At 40.8% G+C, this 20,121-nt stretch overlaps 1 protein-coding gene across 1 annotated transcript in view; it reads left to right on the top strand.

Moving 5' to 3' along the window:
* The first annotated feature begins 381 nt into the window (after positions 1–381).
* The window catches only part of anks1b (ankyrin repeat and sterile alpha motif domain containing 1B), a 202,142-nt gene continuing 182,402 nt past the window's right edge, over positions 382–20,121 (top strand). The window contains exon 1 of the mRNA XM_054624412.1: positions 382–643. Within this exon, the coding sequence (XP_054480387.1) occupies positions 513–643 (131 nt within the window). The 5' untranslated portion in view covers positions 382–512. The remainder of the gene's footprint in view (positions 644–20,121) is intronic.

The raw sequence follows: 20,121 nt of genomic DNA on the forward strand, positions 1-20,121 counted from the left end.
ATTTTGAAAGCAGTGAAACAGGAAGCGCACATCTGCAGCGCGTCTAACTTGACACATGTGTCTCCTGCAACTCAGAGCGGCGCCGGTCAGTGCTGGTGCGTTCAGGGGACAGAGGTGGAGAGCTTACAGGGAGGCACCTCCCGCCTGTTGAACATCTGGAGCTACACACCGGACAGGAGCTTCTCTCCAGGACGGAAGGTGGAGTTTTTATTTGTACTCTTTTACTTCACACTTAAGGAGATCCGCCTCGGAGACACCCCCCCCCACACACACACGAGATTACGGAGCCGTGCGTGTGCATGGACTGAGGGGTGCAAAGCAGACCTTCTCTGCAGCATCAATAACACCGATTTCACCGTTTCAGCAGCAGCAGCAGAGGAAACCCTTCAGATGCTTCCCTACTCCACACAGTGAGGAAGAGGAGGAGGAGGTGGGAGGAGGAGGAGGCAGTTTGGATATATGGGAGATTTGTTGGATATTCATCACCCCGTCGTTGTAAACTTGTGTCCGGGATGGGGAAGGAGCAGGAGCTGCTGGAAGCCTCCCGGACTGGGAATGTCGCCCTGGTGGAGAAACTGTTGAGTGGGAAGAAAGGGATTCTGGGGTCCGGCTCTGGCTCCATCCCTCTGCCCAGCCTCCTGAGGTAAGGAGCCGCTCGCACCTCCTTCTCATGACCGCTGAAGTGTCCAGGGAGCCCCAGGGGGGGATTCCTGGTGAGGGGTTCCCATGCTGCAAAATTAGACATAAATGCACTAGAAATGAGTCCTGTAGAGTGCACAATATATAAGATAAGATAAGATAAGATAAGATAAGATAAAATAATCCTTTATTAGTCCTGCAGCGGGGAAATGTGCAGGTTTACAGCAGCATAGAGTAAAGTGCACACAAGAGACATAGTAGAAGAAAGACAAGATAAAAATAAAAATGAAATATTATTATAAATAAGCAATAAAAACAGTAAAAAATCCACAATAACTGAAATATTATATGTACAGACAGAAAAACTATTAAAGCTATAATTGCAATTATAGCATATAGAATATGCAAGCTTCCATATTCCTGAATTAGTTTGTAAATAATCAAATCAACACCCAGCAAATCTTGCACCGTGATTCCAACATATAAAAAATGAAATAAAAAAACAAGTCTTATAAATAAGCAATAAGAAACAGTAGAAAAACAACAATAACTGAAATATATTCAGTATTATGTCACTAGTTTTCCATATGGTGTCCCTGGGATAAAACCTTGGGATCTTTGTCCATCATGCTGCGTGATACACAGGAGAGGAAGAACAAGGAAGTGCTGTGGTGCAAAGTCAAGAGAGTTGTGTGATGCAAAGTGCACTTCTGCAGGCTACAGGCTGAACACACACCACACTGTATCCCTGTCAGAGTGTATCAGAGGTTAGTCATGTCCTCTGTCCTCTCTGGGTGCTTGTATTTGGTTTGAGTGTTCGGGGGAGCCACTGCTGTGCTGAGCAAAAAAACAAAAAAAGAACAGACAGTACCTTCAGCTTCTGCACTCTGATGGCTGTCAAAATGTTGATTTCTTGGAACGTTAGGAGGAAAGAGAGCGATGTTTGGATGATGGATGCGTTTGAAACGACTCTAGAGTGTCTTTCTGCTTTGTTACTGAGGATCTTGATATGCAAGGGTTCACAAAAAAGCCACCATTCCTTCCTGTGTGCGTGTGTTTATAGTCACCGTCCTGGTGTTTAAGGTATTCCCCTGGTGTTTAAATGCTCTTATATGGACGCTGCTGTGGTGTTTTGTAGAACAGTGTGTCTGTTCACATGATGCTGGGAAGGCCTGGCATGCAGGTCGTCCAAATTGGCTGCAAAACAGCTCTGCATTCATGTGCTTCTGTGTTCCAGAAGACAAACAATAAACAAAAAGGGATTTTTTCCTGAAAAAGGTGACGTTGTTTTCTCTAAAAAATTGGCTGCTTTTTGATTTTGAAATGACTTGCAAGAACAGGGATGTGAGCAGATTGAGGGATACTGTTTGCTTGTGTGACAGCAGCTGGCAAAGTGAATACTCGAACATATCACCTTGAACTCCTGACCCACGAGTCAGTTAATTGTCCCATTCTTTTTTTTATTAGTATCCAGTGATGTGGCTGCATTGTGCTGCTCATAACAAACATTAGATATCTTCCCAGGAATTTGCTTGCTTCCTTTTTTCTCTCCAAACTCCAAACCACCAAAGGCTTCAATTTGGCCGCGAGAACAACTGCTGAGGTTATTATTGTCCCCCTCCTCCCTCCTCCCTCCTCCCTCCTCCCTCCTCCCGCCCCTGCAGCCTCTCCCTCTCCCTTCTGAGGCCGAGGCTGAGCCAGGTGATTATGAGATCAAAGGCGGGGGGGGGGGGGGTTGGTCCCGCCTCGGGGGCCTCCGAGCGGAGCGTCTCACGGCCGGGCTGTGGTGGCACACTATCAGGGACGGTGCCAACCACTCGTACACTAAGCGTATGGTTCATAAACTGGGGGGGGTCTGGGGACTCCTGTGGGACCCTGAAGAGCAGGAGCTGAACTTGTTTAAAATAAATACATCTTCATTGATACATTAATTCACTGGGAGTTGGCTCAGTATGCGGTTTCTAATCAGGAGCTTCCCCCTCCAACCAGAGGAAGCGACAGTGTTTTTGAGCAGTTCTGCAAACCTGCGAGAGCACGGAGCCAGAGAAGGAGCACGGCAGCAATGATGAATGACTGTGTTTCTGGCAGCTAATGATCAGTTCTGCAGCCTTTTGTTGTCCCAAGTTCAACGCCGCCTGCAACAAGTTCTCAAGATCATGTGGTTTACTGTGTCTGTGGGTTTACGCTGCGTTCACTCTCTCTTATTTATGTCTGTGTGTTTCTCTTCTTCTTTTCCTGCACATAGTTTCCTCTCTTAGATATTAAATTGATTAGGTGAGAAGGGCTCCTTTCAGCCACTTCCATAATCTTTTTAATAAAAATGTTAGCCTGCTGATACGGTGTACATGCTTTAAGGTTAGCGTGTTAGCATTGTGCTCAGAACAATGCTTTAGACTTTTAATCTTGTTTATTATGATTTATTTTAAGCTTGAAGGTGCATTAGTAACCGTAGAGACCGCAGTCACACTCAAGGTTCACTTACTGGAAATGTTGCCGAGCTTTCAGCCTCGTCTCACAGCCTTCATCAGGGGGTGGAGCTTGCTCAGTTGTCTTGGCGATGGTTCAGCTGTTACCAGGTGATTAACATCAAGAGAAAAAGTCAAAAATGAAGTGTTCTTAATGTGTTTATGGCACATTATTTTGTCGCTTTTTCCTGTGTGAATCCAAAACTTGGTTAGAATTCGTATGTAGATTGGACTTTCACAGATAAAAAGTTTGTTCGAATATGTTTGTTTGTCCTTCACACCATAAATGTTGTGTTGATTAAAGGGACTTAACTGAAAATATACACCAGAGTTTATTACTGTATTTATCTTGTCTCCCGCATCCCAAAACAGTAAACATTGTCGAGTAGTGTGTTTGGTTTGCAAATTAGGATTTAATTAAATTGATTGAAGGACAGTGATTGTTGACAGAACACTGAATTCATTTAAAGCTCATTAAAGAGTGACACAACCGAGGGAACATCCAAAACTGAAAAAAACTCTTAAAAACAGAGTGACATGGAGGCGGAATTTTTTTCGGTCAGAGTGATGCATTGTGGATGGATCTGTTAGCTTTTGGCGTTTGTGTTATTGTTAGTGAGTTATGTCTACTGTGTTACACACACTTGGCTTTCATTGGCTCGAGACACCGGCCCATGAGGAGAAGTCTGTAAAACACTGGGTGGGCCAAACACACACACACACACACACACACACACACACACACACACACACACACACACACACACACACACACACACACACACACACACACACACACACATCTGTACATCTGTTTGTGTGTGAGTTCACGTGTGTCTGTGAGTGTCCGTTTGTGGGACGCACCTCCTAATAGAGCGTTATTTTGTACTTTAGCAGATGAGTGAGTCCTCAGAGAGGTCACGGAGGAGGAGAGAGTGCAGGATAGCGTTGTGGGAACGATCTCCTGGAATCAATGCATAGTTTCCCATCTTAAGGCCTCCGAGCCATTCGTAGCATTCCTAAGTCATGAGGTCCGTCTTTAAACCACCAAGTGGGACATAAACACACACACACACACACACACACACACACACACACACACACACACACACACACATATTGTATACACACACATGCATAAGTACAGGATGTAGCAAAAGGCGATCCCCCTGGCTGCAGTTTTGTGGTGTGGTGAGCAGCAGAGAATCAATACTGCATGATCTCATTGCTGTTTAATGGCTCATATTCTCTTGTCGATGACCTGTGCTGTACATGGGGACTGTGTGTTTGCAGGCTGGAAATATGCAAACACTTAACAACACTAACATAGTCACCCACAAATCCAGCTTATTAGTTGGGTGTCTGTTTATGTTTTTATTCTTTAAATCAGATTTATTTCAACTGGGCAAATGTAGGTGATATGCTGGGATATAACCAGTAAGTTGTGTTTCAAAGAAGGGAAAGTGTGTTATGTTGCGATAAGCATCATGTAAGAAGAGCAAAAGATACTAGTTTCTTCACAAATAGTAGCTTTAATAGACCGCAAAGCATGGTTTCTGAGACACGTGCTGCTTTTTGAGTAATTTAATTCAAAGGTTGTGGAAGTTGTAGGCAAAAAAATAAAAAATACAGCAAAAAGTCTGCAAAATGAAAGGATATTCATCAGCTGCTGTAGGGTCAATGAGACCTAATTAGATTACAGATTATTAGATTTGCTGTGGCTGAATGGATGAAATTTAAACCCAAAAACACAGAGTCTTTGAAATGACATTGAGGAATAAAACTGTATTTGAAATGGAGCGGTCACATCTGGCCTAATCAGATCATTTGTGTTTACCATCCGTCTTCTTTAGTATTATCTCATTTAGTAGTGTCACGTGACCAAAATATTTCTTAGTTGACTAAGATTCATACGATTTTGTCGTATCTGTAAAAGTTCTCCACAAAGAATCGCACAAATCATCACTTACAACCTTGTGTTTACCGGTAATGCTCTCATCAGTTTCTTGGAAATGAGTCCTTCAGCATGAAAAAGCGTAAAAAAATGACTAATCAACTGAAGAAGTAAAACCAAAACAATCGATCAGTCGACTTAACCACTAAAATGATGCAGCCCTATGATTCAGAAACGTCTTGCAACACATTTAAGCAACACATTTAAGCAACACATTTAAGCTGCAGCAAGTGGTCAAGAGCTCGTGGTTTGTTGTCTCTGTGGATCTCCACCGCTGACGTCTACTGTGGTTCACACTGTGTTTAACGTCTCTTAGGCATATCCGTGTGTTTCGGTTCTTCTTTTCCTGCACGTAATTTCCTCTTTGAGATGATGAATTGTTTAAGTGGGATTAGATTATTAAAGCCACTTGCGTGCTGGTGTTTTTTTAATTTTTTTTTATTTGTTCCCTCATAATCTTTTATAAAAAAGAGAAACAGACTTCGCCATATAATCAAATGTTAGCATGCTAAACGGAAGATGGCTGAAAGGTATTTTTTAGAGTCGCACATAATCACAAACTAAACAGGGGAAGCAGGGACAGAGTAAGAGAAAGTCAGCGGTTAATAAATAACTGTCGCTACACAGTGAACACTTTTTTTAAATACAACATTTTTGATCGCTTAATCTTTGTTACAAATTTGGATATAACGTTTAAAACGATTAAATTCACTGGCGAACTGGAAAACAACCATTTAAAATAAAAGATAAGAGTCTAACCTATCGATACTTTTCATAGCACTGCTGTAGCAATGTGGCAGTGTCCCTTTAAGCTGCTGTACATACAGGCCAATATTGAAAGTAAAGAGATGTATATTAATCATGACAGAGTGTCATCGTGTGTATTATCCTATAGAGGAAATCAGGTCAGATGTATGTGCGGTGAGTGACGGCATCCTGACTGGGACTGAGTGATGGAGAGATGGAGTGATTGAAAGCTAAAGAGAATGAGTCATGACACAGCAGATGGCGGCTGATCCTTTCTCACTCCCTCACACCCGCTCGATAATGTTCAGGGGAAAGCCCGTCTTGTGTGTGTGTGTGTGTGTGTGTGTGTGTGTGTGTGTGTGTGTGTGTGTGTGTGTGTGTGTGTGTGTGTGTGTGTGTGTGTGTGTGTGTGTGTGTGTGTGTGTGTGTGTTGTGTGTGTGTGTGTGTGTGTGTGTGTGTGTGTGTGTGTGTGTGTGGGCCTAGGTGTGTTTTCCTCCCTCCTCCTCTGCAAACAAACAACCTTTAAGTGGAGTGAAGTGACTCCCGGAGGAGACGCACACTCGTGTATGGACTGTTTTAATTGGCATCCTCACAGACGGTCTCCTCCACGTTTACTTCCTGATGTCTTCCCCTGCTCGTCTTGGAGTGTCTTTGTAGCTCACAGCATGAGGCTCTCTGTCTCTCTCTGTGTGTGTGTGTGTGTACGTGTAGTAGTAGAGCGACTGGTTTCAGCGAAAAAGAGAAAACCGCAAAACTCTGTTTAGTTTCACGGCCGCAACACTCGAGCTGAGGAAATCATACAACCATAACCGGGTCTGGCAGGCTGCATCTGTGTGTGTGTGTGTGTGTGTTTTTATAGTGAGTCCAACTGTGTGACATAACCACTGTCCTTGCATAACCACGGTTGTGTGTTTGTGTGTGTGTGTGTGTTTGTGTAAGTGTGGGGAGCAGTTAGGGTAAAAGCTGATGGGGGAATCCAAGAGCTCCATGTGGTGCAGGACACCTAAACTGGGTCAAAGGTTAAGTGTGGAGAATCCAAGTCATGGTAAGGTTTGGATTAGGAGGACTACGCACACACACACACACACACACACACACACACACACACACACACACACACACACACACACACACACACACACACACACACACAGTAAACCTTAGTTCACCTGTGTGTCACAAATGATTATGCATATGGGATAAACAGTATCAGATTGTTCCTTTAATTTATGCTTCATGTAGAGGACTCATAAAACATAGTGATAGGAAGCTGAAAGGATTAGTTGAGGAGAGTTTTTACCATCAAACAACTTATATTAAAGGAACAATATGTGAATAATAGTGATGGGCAAGCCTTTAATAACACTACTAAAGGCCAAATTAAAAGAAAATGGAAGAGTCGTCTCCCCTAGATTTCCTCCTCGGATTCGTAGCTCACACGGGTTGCCAGGTTGAGGACAATGAACCTACTGAAGCACAAGACGAGTAAACAAAATCTGAACACATTGATATCAGTCACAAAACTGAGTAAACACTCCTTAAAACACGTGTATGCTTTCTATTAGATACATAGATAGGTTAGAACGTGATAGAGTAATCGCATGGTGAATATCTTTGGGTTTTAAAGTATTTCTTAAAAGAGCAAAAGTGGTTTAAAGAGGGTTTTACTTCCTCAGACATTCAGACGTTTAACGTTTTCTGCTGCAAGACATTTCAAAGTCATTTACAGAACTCAAGGTTTACCGTTAAAGAGTGAAGAGAAAATGTGGAGGAAACACACCAATGAAAGGTTTATCTGTTGTATTCTTCTTTAAAACTCTATTTTTAAAGCCTGAGGAAAACTCTGTTCTTTGTACAGATGCAACATATTGTTCAGCAGGAGCCATTCGGTTAATCTTTTTCTTCTTTACTTTGGGTTCAGCAGTGGCGTCGGTGCATCGAGTTTGTCTGGAGCCACGGTGATCGAAAGGGGAGGAAGGTGTGAAAGTGTGTGTGTGTGTGTGTGTGTGTGAGAGAGTGTGTATGTGTGTGTGTGTGAGTGTGAGTGTGAGTGTGTGTGAGTGTGATCAAACTCAGAGGCTTCTTACATCTCCATTAGGGTCCGGGCCAAGCTCTGCTGTAGCGTCCTGCCAAGAAGCTGAGACCTTCATACGCCAAGACACACACACACACACACACACACACACGCACACACACACACACACACACACACACACACACACACACACTCACTTCTCTCTCTCTTTCTCTCTCTCTCTCTCTCTCTCTCTCTCTCTCTCTGTTTTGCACCCTAAGCCTCTGTCTCTCTTTGTTCCTTCCTCAATCTAAATCTTTGTTTCTTTTGTCTGGGTCTCAAATCCTTTTCTCCCTCTCTCTCTCTCTCTCTCTCTCTCTCTCTCTCTCTCTCTCTCTCTCTCCATCTGGTGCCCTGGATTCTCTTTCAGTATATCTCTCTCTCTCTGGCTCTCTCTCCATCACTCACTTCACTCCTCAATCTCCCTCCTCCCTCTCCTCCTCTCCAGAGACGGACGATCCAGCCTCCCTATCCGCTCTTTATCGTTTTCTCCTCTCCCTCGGCGACCCACCTTCCTCTATACCTTATCAAAGAAACTACTCCCATCTTTCTCTCTCTCCCCTCTCTCTCTCTCTCTCTCAGTCACATCTCACGCCGCACTACATCTGTTATCACCGTGTGGGAGCATCTTTTACCCATCATGCCTCTCGGCGCGTGTTGGTTGACGGTGGCAAATGGGGAATTCGGGGAATTCGCAGCTCTTCTGAGAACTGCTTCCCACGACAAACACAACCTGAGATTTATTAGTGTCGGCCAGGTGACCTCCTCCGTCACAAGAGTAATATAATATCAGTGACATCCCAGGAAAGGGAGTGATGTAGCGGTGAATTAAAATGCGACCAAGCTACGGCCTCCAGGTGGTGATTATTAAATGTAAACAACCACAAATATAGATAAAGGAACACCTTTAAAATATTGTCTTTTTAAGTAATTTTTGCAGTTTGCAATGCACAGGATATTGATTCGTCACATTAGCGTAGCTTAGCTTCACTAGCTTAAAGAAGCAGCTCTGCTCAAATGTAGCTTACATGTTTCCTTTACAAATGTTGCCCCAATGCTTATTACTTTGTAGCAATTATTACAAGATCAGAGTAATAATAGTAGATTGGTCAGCTTTATAAATAGGTAAATTAACTGGACCATGTTAAGTTTAGTTATCAGTCAATACAAAGATGGAAGCAGACACAAATTGTCGTCAAATTGTTGTTTCTACTCAAACTTGACACTAACTGACTCCAAAATCATGAGCGAAAACCACAGAATCACTAAAACACACACACACACACACACACACACACACACACACACACACACACACACACACACACACACACACACACACACACACACACACACAATGACTTGCTAGCACTATTAAACATCTGCACAGTTGGAACATTAGGAAACACAAGTTGCTTTGCGGTGCTTCTAAACACTCCTTTAGAGCGCACTAATGCTGAGCTGAGCTATGTGCTATAGATCACATAGATATCCAGTAACTAAGATAAGATGGAGGATAAGTGAGAAGCTAAAACAGTGCAGTTTTTAATTTTTCCCATATAAGACGTTATATAACCCGTAAAAACTTTATTTGCAATTTAAAATGTGGACAAAGTGGATTTCAGTAGGTTTTTATTGTTTTTCTTTTTTAATTGCCCAACTATACTCATGGTCCATTCTCCTGTTTGTAATCATAAAGAATACAAAATTCTTCATTATATACATGAATGTGATTAGCTTAAAAACATTGGACTTCATAAAGAGTTAATCTAAGTATGCTTGTTATTATATATCCGTAAATGAACTGCTATAAAGACACTTCAAAGCAAATTAGAAAGCAGTTAGTGTGTTTTTCCAGATGGCAAAATACAGTTGTTTTTTTTGTTCAAACAGAAGATTTCTTCTTAATCCTTTATCAGTTCTTTTTTTACTAATAAGACTTTTGAAATACTGTGGTTTAGGAACAATTAAGAAGTGGTAAGCCTAGGCTGTGGTGTTGATCACTGCTGTCGTGGCTATAAATATGTAATGAAACACGTCATTCATGCTGGTAATCCATTAACAAGAGAGTGTTGCTGGGAATTTCTTGTTAATTTAATTCTCTCATGACTTCCCCCTTTGTTTGCTTGCTTCAACATAAGTAGATTTCGCACACTTCCTGTTCTGGTCGTGATCGCGTTTGGTCCTGAAGAGGCAAACATGTTGATCCTGAGTGGAGGAGACACGGAGGCAACATGCAGCCAGAGGACGGAGGGACGGGAGGTGTGACGTCCAGTCTGTCACACTAATCTACAAGTCTGTGACCCCACATAACACTGCAAGTGTTGTGGAGACACACACACACACACACACACACACACACACACACACACACACACACACACACACACACACACACACACACACACACACACACACACACACACACACACACTCAGCTAGACACACACACATTCCTGCCGGCTCCCTGCTGCCGGCTCAGAGGATAGATGGCTGTAGTTAATGAAGCGCCGCTTTTGAAGTAGATAAGATGTGGAGAGAAGAGGGGCTAGAAATGCTAATGTCATTATGAGCCGAGAGTGAGGGCCACGCTGGGAGGCATCGGAGGGAAGTTATGTATGTAAGTGTGAGTGTGTGTGCTTCATGAGGTTGGACTCATTTGAGCGCTCGGAGGTCCAATCCTGATATCTTTGGTAACTGACAAGAACGTGTTTTGTGCCCATATTCAGTATCTTTGAGTTAAGATTTATTTTCATGACAAAAGCAGCCGTTTGCATTTTTACCAAATTCTTACTCCTGTCAGTTAGGCCATAATACTCACAGAATTATAGGCTACTACTACTACTACTACTACTACTATTTACTACTACTACTACTACTACTACTACTACTACTACTACTACTACTGTTCCTGCTACTAATAATAATGATGCTTATAATACACATCCACACAATATTTTTCTATCTAAAATAACACATTAATATCAATCAATTTTAATCTATTTTTGTTGTTTCAAACTAGGCTCTATTTGTTGTAGCTTTGGCCCGCTTTCCTTTTTTCTTGGTTATAGAAAAATTTGAATAACTTGCTTTAATTGCTTAACATGGAGGAACAGAACAGCTGCGATAGTTCATAATCAGAATCAAGTTTATTATTATTATTATTATTATTATTATTTTATTATTATTATTATTATTATTAAGTAGGTTTTCAACTATAAAGAATTTGTCTTGGCGTTTTGGGACATAGCAGTAAACATCGTAAGAGAGCACAGGAACCAAAACTACAACCAGGTTCCAGGTTCCCCTAAAAGGTCATGGGGTCAAATATACTGAAACTCTTGTGGCTGATTGGGAGCAAATAGCTGCAGCAGGGTTTCAAAATCTTTTTGAAAGCCTTCAGGGAAGAATTGAGGCAGTGATATCAGCAGATTAATGCCTAAAGTTTTGGAATGAGATGTACATTTGTTGTGTGTCCACATACTTTTGTCCTTGCAGCACAAACACTCAAGTCCATTCATCTTCGTTCTCTTCTCCACAACCGACGCAGTATCTCCCCTGAACCAGCCAGTTCTGTGACAAATGTACAGAGAAACATTAAAAGAGACGTGATTGTGCATCATGAATACACATGAGCAGCATGCACAGACACACAAACTGAGACACACACATCAAATATGCACCTGAAAAGACATGCAGAACAAGAGAGGCGTTTTTCCCAATTATGCAGCACTCCCTCGGCCACTTTGTAACACACACACACACACACACACACACACACACACACACACACACACACACACACACACACACACACACACACACACACACACAGCTAATCACTTCAGATTAGTGTGTGACTGAACACCTCCCGAGCCTGTCACAAAGAAACTCCTTGTGAATATTAAACACAAATTCAAACTGTGTGTTTGTGTTCTCCTGATGTATTGGTTCTTATAGTCTTATGTAATATATCACCAGTGTTTGGATAACAATGGCCGTTACCTGAATGAGTGACAGAGCTGAGATTCATACTGTGTGTGTATTTGTGTGTGTGTGGCGTGAGTGTGTGTGATGCCTACCCAGGCCGCGGTGGCCTCTTTCATTTGCCCTCTGTGATTGATTCCCCACTCGCCTTCTCCTCGGCGGTGACACAGAGTGAGCGTGTGCAGAGCAACCAGGAAGTAAATTACCTCGGGCTGACAGCCTCTTACGGGGATACACATTTCCCAGCAGGCTCTGTCTGATGCCAAAATATTGCCCCTCGTTGTCATTTTCTCTCACTGTCTCAGGCATGCATACTGAAACAATGCACTCGATCTATGGTGATGATGATGTGTGCTGTCAGCATGAGGATGTATAGATGTGCATGCATTCAGACACAAATATATACAGCTCATGGCACATGTATGATTTAGTAAACCAGCTCAAGTGTCCACATTTTTACATAAAAGTCAGACTTCACTGAGATATGTTTGAATATATAATAGTCAACACCAACATTCATGACTCTGTGAGGCTGTACTTGGACTCAATGGGGCTTTGAGCTAAATGCTAACTTCAGAATGCTAACCTGCTAACAATGACAACATGTGGATGTTTAGCAGGTATAATGTTGACCATGTGCACCATCTTTATTTAAGGTGTTAGCATGCTAACATTCGCCAACTAGCATAAAGCTAGCTGCTTTTGTTGTTCTACATTTTTGAAAAGTTAAACCATATGAGTCATTAGTTTTTATTTTGACAGTAGAGTTTTAGCAGCCGTTGTGACGCTGGTTTGCAGACAGTTCTGTAGTTCTTTTCACCATGTAGGAGATATCCAATGTAGGTAAAAGTAAGTTGGAAAAGATGTGTTTTAACTTTATTAAGTAGTAAGAAATGTGGATATTCTCAAGTATAAATGTAGGATTTCTGTAGGACTCTTTGGTCCAAGCCAGAGTGTAGATCAAAACTTATTCCTATAAAACGGCTTTACCTTCATCCATCACAGGTGGGTGCAGGTGGAGAAGTTTATTAAAGAGGTTGACCTCCAAATTCTAAAAGTTATATTAGTTTCTCGATGGGAAAAAACTTTAAAGCCCAATATCTCTGACGTAAAAACCCCGACTGCAGATGGAGCCTCTCTTCCCGTACGTTTCTAACTCCCTCACCATCGTACTCCATCTTCCTGATAATGAGCCTCAATAACTGGACGCTTTCCATAACTCTGTCTCGCCATAACCTCCTTCTTTCGTTTTTTCCCTGGCCAACGTGCACCACTTGATGAATGAGTCTTTTTAAAAAGGGATATCAAATATTCATCTGCCCCCAAACTCTTGAATGAAAAATGGAGAATAAATTGTTCACTGAGCTCTCGTTTTACTTTCCCCCTACTCCCGAATTCAGAATTCACTTATCCCCGACAAGCAGCGAGGCCGTATGAATAATCCTGCAGATTGTTTTATGGATGACGGTTAAGTGCGAGATTCTTTTGACTGATGGAAAGCATATCTGTGTCCAAAAAAGCTTTCGGGGTCATGATTAGACTTGCCTGTGGTTTATTATTAAGAGGCATGTTTGGAAAAATACTTTTTGGGGAATAAAGAGTGTGATTGTGTGTTGGGGGAGGAGTGATAGCGAGGTCTGAAGGCGGGTGTGAAGGTGTTGTGTGTCAGTGGCTTCAGGCTGAATATGATGCACATTCACACACCTGGCCACCCCGAGGGACAGTTCTGCAAATTAAAAATCTAACCTCCGCACCTTTTCTCACACCCCTTCTCTCTCACCCCCCCCCTCTCTCTCTTTTTGTCCTTTTCCCACCCTTTGCCCTTCATCTTTCACATTTGTGAAAAAGTTACTCAATCTATTTTGTAGACCTAAAAATGAATAAAAGCTAAAGTAAAAAGACATGATTAAGTAGAAAGGGATTTTTTACATTTTTGAACATAATTCAACCATTTTTCCATACATATTTTATTATTATTTCATCCTGTCTGCTAAAAATATGTATAAGAACAAGAACAATTTGCATAAAAAATGGTTTTCTAGGAAATGCAATTATGTTTTATTCAAAATAAAATATCTGCAGACCGTTTAATGCTCAAACAAAATCTTCATCTTGAACGCATCTTTAAAATTGTTTTTCCCTTCACTATATCCTCCTGGCAATTTATGTTAAAGGAAATTCAAAGCACTTCTTTAAAGGGAAATTCCACCAATTTTACTCATGTAATTCCTGAGCTTTGTAAACTCAAAACTCACACTCACAAGCCTCGATTTCTGCTTAGTATGAGGCTGCTGTTTCTCCTGGATGTTGGCCATGAATGTGAACTACTGCAGCAATGCTCCAGATGTTTACCTAAAACCAAATTAGAAGTATAAGGCCAGAAACAATGTTTTTTTTCTCTATATTTTGCAGTTAAGGTTGCTCGATATATATTGGGCGTGATAAATTATCAGCCGATAGTTTTCCACATTTACAGAGGAAGACAAATACAGTAGCAGTGCGAGTTTCTTTGTGCACTTTACTTGAAAAAAAATAAATGAACATTTGAGGAATCCGAACTTTTAACGTTTCTTTTGTTATGTTAATAATAGTGAGAGTCAGTTAGATTTGGTATTTGATATTAAATCATTCGTCTTTGCTCACTACATCTAAGCCATTTTTACCCTAATGTTGTGCATATTAATAATGAGAACTTAATGTTTTTTGTTTTTTTTGTGTATTTCTACTCACATATTTGTCTCTTTTATCGACCATTTCTTTTAGCAAGTACATAATAAGCATTAATCCCTCATGAGGACTTCCTCTCCCCTCACCCCATTGTCCCTCCTTCTGACTCACTCTCAATATAAAAGGGAGACACTGAAGCTCTGCTGAGTAAGCACTCCTGGATCTAGAACCATTGAATACAGCAGAGCCCCCCCTGCAGACTTCAACCTACGCACGAACCCTTTGTGTGTGTGGCTTTGTGTGTGTGTGTGTGTGTGTGTGTGGCTTTCCGTCTCCGCCCGCCTGTCTTTCCTCATGTCCTCCGGTGTCTTTCTTTCTTTCTTGTCTCTTCTTCATGCCTTTCTTTGTTTGCATGTATTACTTTATTGGTCCAAGCATTCCTCTGCCTCGCCTCTTTGTCTGTATTTGGCAGCATTTTTTTTTTAGTGTCTGTCTGCTCCCTGTCTGTCTTTCTGGCATCTCCACACAGCCTAAAATGATTTTTATAGCTTCTCCCCCGTGTCTCTTTCACCCCCACACCCCCTCGGTATTCTGCCGTTTTTTTTTTTTTTGTTGAAGTGGATAAGTAAATGAATCTCTTTGTCTTTCGCTGTAGTGTAACCCACTAATCAGGCCATTCACTGATTTAAACGCTTCACGCTAATAATTTATGCGTGTGTCTGACTGTGTGCATGTGCATTCCCTTTGTGGTGGTGCACATGTTTGTGTGTCTGGTACAACAGCGAGGGGCATTTGTTGAAACTAAGCCTTCTCCACGGTGCAGTAAACTCATTGTTCAATGACACATTCGGGTGCAAAAGAATACAAAATGCAACACAAAGAATCTGGAAAATGATGTGTTTACAGCGAGTTCCAGCTTTGCTTTGTGTCACCTGTGTCTAGGAATGTGTGTATTAGTGTGTGTGTGTGTGTGTGCTGAGAGAAAGAGGGGTAGAGGTGGGAGATAGGAGGGATGAGGAGGAGGGGGAAGGATGCGAGAGGGGTGGAGGGGCGTAGAGGGGAAAACCAATTATCGTCCTGATAACAGGCAGGCTATGGATTTTCTACCAGGCCTCCTCTGCAGCTCTTACACTCTGCTTCTGTCTCCCTTCGTCTATTTCTGTCTCTTCTTCATTTAAATTTCAATTCAACCAGCTTTATTGACATGATAGAAAATCCCAGAAACAGTAGAGATTTTCTAATATGTTGGGTTGTTTTTGGCTCAGAATGTGTGTATGTGTGGTCTGATTAACTACAGAGGATAGCCTGCTGAAATGTGTCAGACAACAGAGACTGACAGTTTGTCAATATGCCCCCTGTCTCTTTGTGTGTTTGTGTGTGTTCGTGTGTGTGTTCCTGTGTGTGTGTGTGTGTGTGTGTGTGTGTGTGTGTGTGTGTGTCACTGTGACTAGCAGGCAGTCACATTATTCAATCTGCATTGTCATGTTGCCCTGCTGCATTAAAGGGGTTTTGTGTCCTTGACAGTTGTATCGCAGGTTAAAGCCTCTCGATGAGGTTTTGAGGTTTTGAATTCAAATTTATAGAAAAAGAGATTTTTTCTTATGCGTTAAATATCAATGAGAATTGTTGTAGCCTGTTTTTATAAAATATTGATTAAATGTCACAACATCAGGCAAAACTTGTAGAGTGTACACACAATTCTTGTTATATTTATCTTTTAACAAAAATCTAAAAGTTCATGCCCTCAATGTTGTGTCAATTCCCCCCCATTATATTAATAATGGTATTAAATATGGATATATATCTAAAGGAATTGTTTAAAAGTTTGATTTCCCAGTATGGTGAGAACAATAGTAGCAAAAGCTGTCACCATTACAGGGCAGCACTTTGAAAAACTAGCTGTGTACAAGTATCGGATAACGCTAAAAATATGCATATTGGGCTACAAAAAAAGTCATATGAAAGTTTTTGGGTGTCTGTAATCCTATAACTTAGTGATATAATTAATAAGTTTGATATTGGAAGTGGTTTTCTTCTATTAAAAAGTGTTCCAACCTTGACAATTAGCTACGTAGCTATGCTAACAAAGTAATGAACAAGCTAGCTAGCAAAGTAAAAAGCACAAGAAGCAACAGTTACACTCTTAACTTAAAAGTATTCTTTTAAAATACCAATTTGCTGTTTATTAAAAATATAAATCACAATTGTTCTGTTCTGTCATTATCTAACCCAGTAGGAGACAGTTTACTTTGCTAGTTTGCATCCATTGTTCAGGTTTTTTATCGCACCAGTGAAACAAAGGAAAGTGCGAAGCTGAACATTGAACCTGTTAAAGAGGTTGTATATAGTTGTTAATTGAGCTTATTTATGAAAGTAATCATCATGTTGAATTGGTATTTAAGTGTCTGTGTCAACATGTCATCTCATTATCATTTGCTGTCAAATTAAGCTAGTGACACATGATACGCTCATTTCATGAAATCATCTCCGCAGTCACGCAACATCTGGAGCAAATAGTGCTCATTGTTTGTCATTTACTCGTGCAAAACTCAGTTAAGTAACAAATGGAAGATGCAGAGTTAAACAAAATAAGCCATCATATGAGAGGAAACAAGATATTGTACAATATAAATACTTGTTTTGAAATACAAGGAGGTAAAGTCTCTGAAAACTGTTCACAGCCTGTTTTGACTAATGATGAGTTGAATTATTTTGTTGTTGCATTATTCTGAAAAGTATTTATTCTATATCAACAAAAAAACAATACAACGTAAAATGCAGTATAACTTTCTTGAAGGTAGATTTTCTTGCACGGATTGTCGGAGTACACTGCATTAGTTTTATTTAGGTGTAACTGACAACTGACTTCATGTGCTTTTTTAGTAGTTTGGGAAAACCAACCATAAAGTTGTTATTGGGACTAAAGTCATAATATTATGCTGTGATTATTATTATGTTGCCATGTCGACGTATCTTTGGTTGGTTTGGATTGATTCCTGTGTCCTTCCTTTGGCTCGTCTCTCCTCATTCCTCTATCCTCCCATCTCTACAGCTGAGTCACTGTCTCTCTCTCTCTCTCTCTCTCTCTCTTTCATGCTGCATGTCTCTCGCTCCGTCTGTCCCTTAGGGCCGACTGCTTTTAGACTTTCATAAACTCTGTTAAAAGGCTCCTTCTCAAACACACTTGTCCTCAGTGCTCTATCTGTCCCTGCTTTGGACACACATGTATCTCTACGCACACGCACATTTCACTCTGCAGTGTTTACACTCTTAACTTGAAGCAGGCATTAATGCACCGCCATTGATTAAAATGTATGAGGCTGAATGTCAGCGATATTTCAGCCTGTTGAACATCTGAAGAAGAAAGATCTGGCGCCCTTTTTATCCGTTTGAAAATGTTATCATACCGCTCTTCATCCCTTCATCTAGCTTTCTGTCTGTCGACCCACTCTGAAATGATAAACAAATAATGTTGCAGTTGAGTTGTGAGCGCAGTTTAATCTTACAGTTAAACAAACTTAGTATTTTAGGTTGCAGATATTATAGATTTCGGAGGAGTATTAGGGCCAGGCGTAAGGAAAACAAAAGGAGAGGATGAAGATTTTTGCTTAAGTTTGCATTTCAAGAATCAAGTCGAAATGTTAAGACTTTTAACTCCATTAAATCAATTTCACCGCTAAAGTTCAGCGGCCTGCCTGCACGGGGCCAAAGAAGAGCTCAAAAGTCAGCGTCACCGTGACGACCGCATGCAGTTTGTCACTGCCGGCCATCAGATCTCTGGCCAGCTGGGCGTTCTCTACATATTCCTGTGCTGAAACTACACATAACAATGCTATAGTTTTATTAAATTATTCCTTTGATTACAATGCAAGACACTGTTTATGCGTTTAGATACAGACTACATTCTTGAGAGCACAACACATAAATCAGACAGTAGATCAGTTTATATGATGCACATCGTTTTCACACGTTTAAGTATCTGCATTTGTTATGTTTCTGCACTCATTTATTGTAATTCCTTGCTTTGATTTGTCACCTGTCTCTATGTGTATTTTTGATTTATTGGATTAATCCCAAATCTCACTGTCACATTTAAGAAGGCAGATGAGATTCTGCTTGATGGTTGATTGGATTAGAAATGATTTGTCTGTACGATGTTGTAACGTTTAATAAGAAACTTTTTTGATTAATCCACGAGATTCTCTGTTTTTTGCATCTCGTCTTTGTCCTCTGTGCTAAAGCTTATGTAAAAATCCACTATATAACACTTGTGCAGCTGCAGAATTTCTCTCTTTTTCTCTGTACTTACAGTAGCAGGAAATGACAGAAGCTGTTGACAGATGTCAATCAAACTGCCGCTTTGGAGCACAAGTGCAGGGTTCAAACATCACAAACTGTTTTTTTATTTTCACCGTGAATATATTACATTATTTTTTTGCACGGGAGATGATGCTACAGCTTTACATTCACATCGTGAAACAAAACACACACTCAAAATGGAGCTTTTATTGAATGAAAGCTGGTACTGTTTGATGCTGTTTAGCCTCCTTTACTATATTTTGCAAGATTCAACAAAACCCAGTGAGAATTTCATAATAATATGCAACAGGGACACAGTTTTTTTGAGGGTAAAATGACAGCTGTAACTGAAACATGAGTAGCTGAGCTGCCAATTAAAAGGCTTTCAAGAGAATAGCAATAATGCAGTCGAGTATAACTATTTGCTCGGACGACTTTGGCTGCGTTTCTGTCAGTTTTTCACTTAAACAAAAAGGCTTAGCTCCTGTTAATACACTGGTGGTGTGTGTTTTAACGAGAGAGAGTATTTTTTATATGAATGAGACTGTGTGTGTTTGTTTCTCTGTTCGGATGCCTGAAGAGTGTGTGTCGCTTACGGTCATGTTTTTGTGTGTGTTTTTTTCTCCATTACTCTGTGTGTGAACTCCAGACAGTCCCCAATGTCTGACTGGGCTGTAAATAGCCATGGGAAAGCCGGAGAAAAACACACACACACACACACACACAGATATATACACACACTCATTTTGTAGGTTTTCTTTTCAGCATCCACAGATTTGTCTTCAGAGTAAAGCTTTCTGTCTCCCCATCCTTTTCTTCTCTCTCATACCAGCTTGAGTCTCTTCTCCTCTCACACATAAAAAAAATCACAGTTTTAATGATTTCTTATGAGGTGTTTTTCTCTGATGTGTGTATGTTTGTGTGGGTGTGTGTGGATCATTTTCACACGGGCTGCTGTCTTTCGGTGTTTTCCAGAATTGCCTTTTCTTGTCTTATGTGTGCTGGTGTGTGTGTGTTCGTGTTGACTGTTGTTAGATACGGTGAAATTGTATAGGTGTATTATTTTTGCTTATGAGAGTGTGTGCACATGTGTATAGCTGGGTTGGATTATAACAAGCAGTCTGTGTATGGGATCAGCAATATATGTTAATTTTATTTTGATTTGGTGACATTTTAACTTCCTTGGGTACATTTTTACATGTATCAAAATGGAAATAAATAGCAATTAACATTCAGATCCCTATATTAAAGATCTTAAAGGTAGTGTTATAGGCAGTCAGGCTGTATA

This window comes from Anoplopoma fimbria, chromosome 23, assembly GCF_027596085.1.
Source record: "Anoplopoma fimbria isolate UVic2021 breed Golden Eagle Sablefish chromosome 23, Afim_UVic_2022, whole genome shotgun sequence".
Classification (NCBI taxonomy): domain Eukaryota; kingdom Metazoa; phylum Chordata; class Actinopteri; order Perciformes; family Anoplopomatidae; genus Anoplopoma; species Anoplopoma fimbria.